This window comes from Akebia trifoliata, chromosome 3 (assembly GCF_017979445.1).
Source record: "Akebia trifoliata isolate Shusen 1 chromosome 3, ASM1797944v1, whole genome shotgun sequence".
NCBI classification, from domain to species: Eukaryota; Viridiplantae; Streptophyta; class Magnoliopsida; order Ranunculales; family Lardizabalaceae; genus Akebia; species Akebia trifoliata.
This window is the reverse complement of record NC_141377.1, coordinates 52,928,551-52,932,233: the sequence shown is the minus strand read 5'-3', so window position 1 is coordinate 52,932,233 and position 3,683 is coordinate 52,928,551. Positions and strand designations below refer to the sequence as shown.

At 36.7% G+C, this 3,683-nt stretch overlaps 1 protein-coding gene across 1 annotated transcript; it reads left to right on the top strand.

The window, feature by feature from the left end:
- On the top strand, positions 1–3,683 carry LOC147407920 (GDSL esterase/lipase At5g08460-like). Its single transcript, XM_086436713.1, has 5 exons — positions 1–392; positions 540–667; positions 1,306–1,545; positions 2,373–2,628; positions 2,729–3,683. Exons 1-5 carry the CDS (start codon positions 80–82, stop codon positions 2,968–2,970), a joined length of 1,179 nt encoding a protein of 392 aa, XP_086292839.1. The 5' UTR covers positions 1–79; the 3' UTR covers positions 2,971–3,683.

The following is a 3,683-nucleotide window of genomic DNA, read 5'->3' as shown; positions in this document are numbered from 1 at the left end:
TGGTACACTCTTTTTAGTCTTCCTAGAGTTTCGTTGCTCCCAGATCTACACTAACAAAACCCATATTTCTCTCTGGACAATGTCGCACAAATCTCTGTTTCTACTCTCCATTTTCCTCACAATTTCCCTCCAACTAAGAGCTCTGCAATCTCCCACAGAACTCGAAAACCTATCCAATGGCGACAGCACCACACCTTCAACGTCTCCAAATTCAAATTCTCCTCCTCTCGTTCCTGGTCTCTTTGTTCTTGGAGATTCATCCGTCGATTCTGGCACCAACAATTATCTCGGAACATTTGCTCACGCAGATATCTTACCCTACGGAAGGGATTTCGACACACACAGACCTACTGGAAGGTTCTGTAATGGTAGAATCCCCGTAGACTATCTCGGTAATTCCTGAAATCTTGATTCCGTTTGTATGAAATTGTTTCTTGATTCTGTTTTCTTGGGATTAATTTCTTTGAATTTTCTTGTGTTTTAGGTTTTCTTGCACGATTGATTAGGGTTTTGGTTTTGATTTTTTTAATTTTAATCAGCTTTACGCCTTGGTCTACCGTTCGTGCCTGCATTTCTAGGACAAAGTGGGGCTGTTGAAGATATGATACGTGGAGTAAATTATGCTTCTGCGGGCGCTGGAATTATTTTCTCGAGCGGCTCAGAACTGGTAGGTTTTTGGTTTCTTAGAGAAACCTTAGTTCCAAAAACGTGTTGGCGAATCTACGAATTAATCCGTAATTTGCCTATTAATTGCTGAATAGGAAAAATATTTATCCTTCAACCTCAACATTTTTATCTCTTCAACCTTGAAATATCAAGAACAAGATTGGGTTTTTAGAGATGTTGAAGATAACGGGTTTTTGTGAAGAAATCCAAAAATATCATTTGTATAATGCCCAAATTTTCCCGAATTTTTCTCCTGAAAGTTTGCCAAATTTGTCTGAACTAACCAAACTGACCCTGTCCAATAATTATTGAATCCGAACTTCGTTACTATGTTCTGATTCATGGTGGATTAGGCTTGTGGGCTTGATGATTTGAGTTATTCGAATCAAACAATCAACGAGCAACAAAACTGGAAATACTGGAACTCAGTTGAATCCAAACTAAGCAAGCTGGTTTTCTAGTTTCTTAGGTCATGTATCTGTATTGTACATATCTATAAAAAAAAATGTATCCGTATTGTTCGCAACCCATTTCAAAACTAGATTAAAAACTCCCTGGTTCGGTTAAAATTTCTTCTTGCAAGATCCCCTTTCTACCATTATTACTAGATGACATTAGATTTCGTGTTAATTTCTTCAGGGTCAACACATCTCATTGACACAGCAGATTCAGCAAGCTATGGATACCTTCCAGCAGCTCATATTGAATCTCGGAGAGCAAGAAGCAACTGAAATCATCTCAAAGTCAGTTTTTTACCTTTCAATTGGAAGCAATGATTATATACATTACTACCTTCTTAATGTGTCGAGAGTGCAGTCCCTGTACCTGCCATGGAGTTTCAACCAGCTCTTAGTAACAACCGTGAAGCAGGAATTGAAGGTAAGAGTGTCTTAAACTTTGCAAATGAGATCTGTTTTTAGTTAGGAAAACACATTTGCAGTATTTTTACTAGTAAGGCGTTGATAATATTTGTATCCAAGTCGGTAATTGGGATACAAAGTAGACAATGATGATGACCACAATGAAGATGTTGATGTTTGGTATGGGTCAACCATTTTGGTTGTGGAATTCTTGGGTACAATAAATTGCATTTAGTGTAGCCAGACAGAAGGCACTTCTAGATGTGTGCATAAGACACCCAAAAACTATAAGCAGATTTTGTGTATCCCGAGATCAGTTTCGCATTTCTTGAGGTCGACCAATATGTATCACATAGGTATATGTGGATCTTCTCATTCTAGATGCCCATGTGGCATAGTTGATAAGAAAATCATACCCATGGAGATAGATTTAGTGAGGGATCCAACTCCTTGATTTAATGGAGTTTCTTGTTATCTTCAGACTTTGGAGTTTTTCTTTTTAATGCATTCTTTCTTTAGGAGAGGAGAGGGGGAAGCACAAAGGTTATAGCTAGTAAGGAAAGATATACTAGTCGGGGCAAGAAAACTATTCAATAAATGTGATCTCTTGCTTTTCTATTCTTTTTTCTCCTTAATTTCTATGCATATGTGTTTGAAATTTTGAATGAATAAAAAATAAAAATAAATAAATAAATTGAAAGAAAGAAAGAAAGAAAAAAACAGATATTTATCATTTGTTGTTTGTTTTTTGGGGGAATTGGAGCTGTGCATTTTTCTTCTTAGAATTGTACATTTTTTACTAGATGGAAAATATATTCAACTATGCGAAAACAATGGTTTATGCAGAACTTGTACAACGCTAATGTCAGGAAAGTGTTGGTGATGGGTCTTGCTCCCCTTGGTTGTGCTCCACACTACTTATGGCAGTATAGCAGCAAAAATGGCGAGTGTATTGAGGAGATCAACGACATGATAATGGAGTTCAACTTTGCCATGAGATACATGGTTAAAGAGCTTGGCAAGGAACTTATTGATGCCAAAATAACTTTCTGCGATGTGTACGAAGCTTCAATGGATATAATGAAAAATCGTGAACGTTACGGTGAGATCACTTGAACACGTTTTCTCCTTGTTGTTATAAAGAGGAAATACTGGAAGTACCCATGGTTCACAGCCTCGTAAAAAATTATGCTCCAATGCAGGTTTTGAGATAACGACTGATGCTTGCTGTGGGTTCGGTCCTTATAGAGGTTCAGTTATGTGTATCTTGCCAGAAATGGCTTGCGGTAACGCATCCAATCATGTCTGGTGGGACCAGTTTCATCCAACAGATGCAGTGAATGCCATCCTTGCAGACAATGTGTGGTCTAGCACACACATGAACATGTGCTATCCCATGAACTTGCAGGACATGGTAAAACCAAAGGGCAAAGTATCGGACTAGGTGAGTTTCAGAAGTCATCCAGTGCAATTTTTGAGGTATTTGACCTTGAATATTGTGGCTATGGTACTCAAGTATTATACTTGGAAACAATGTACATATATGTAGAATACGATTTTTCCAAATTGCGCAGTTTTCAGTTTTAAATTCAAATACATCCCAAGAATACCCTTCAACTTTAGCCTCAAACTTTATTGTCTTTCGTCTTTTACCCCCTTGCAAAAACGATGCCTAGTTTGTTATGTAGGGCATACATGTGCATTATATCAAGGGTTGTGATTTATACTTTTTTTTTTTAATATTTCAAATTAGGAGTATTTCACCATCCTCAGATTTAATGATTATAGATTACCAATCAGGTTTTATCATGGTATGTAAATCTTCGGAAGTACGCCCAAGAGATTGCGCTACCTCGCATGCAACTTAACCTGATTGTCCCATTTCGAGAAATGTTCAAACCTGATTGGTGATTAAACTAATTCCAGGGTGCATTGAAATTCATTTGATTTTATTGAAATATAAATTTACTTATTAGAAAGCTTAGGTTCTATTTGGCATAGGTTGATGTAGGGGTGCTTCTATGAAATTAGTTCTTTTTAATTCATCTCTATCGTAATTTTTAACCAGTTAAGATTTTACATATTTTCTTAAACCTTAATTTATTTGTCATAATAAAATGATCACTTCCATAAAAGTCAATTGATCACTAACAAAAT

Coding starts and splice junctions, on each gene's coding strand:
- LOC147407920 (XM_086436713.1), top strand. CDS start 80: ATGTCGCACAAATCTCTGTTTCTACTCTCCATTTTCCTCACAATTTCC. Junction 393..539: donor AATCCCCGTAGACTATCTCG/GTAATTCCTGAA, acceptor AATTTTAATCAG/CTTTACGCCTTGGTCTACCG. Junction 668..1,305: donor TCTCGAGCGGCTCAGAACTG/GTAGGTTTTTGG, acceptor TAATTTCTTCAG/GGTCAACACATCTCATTGAC.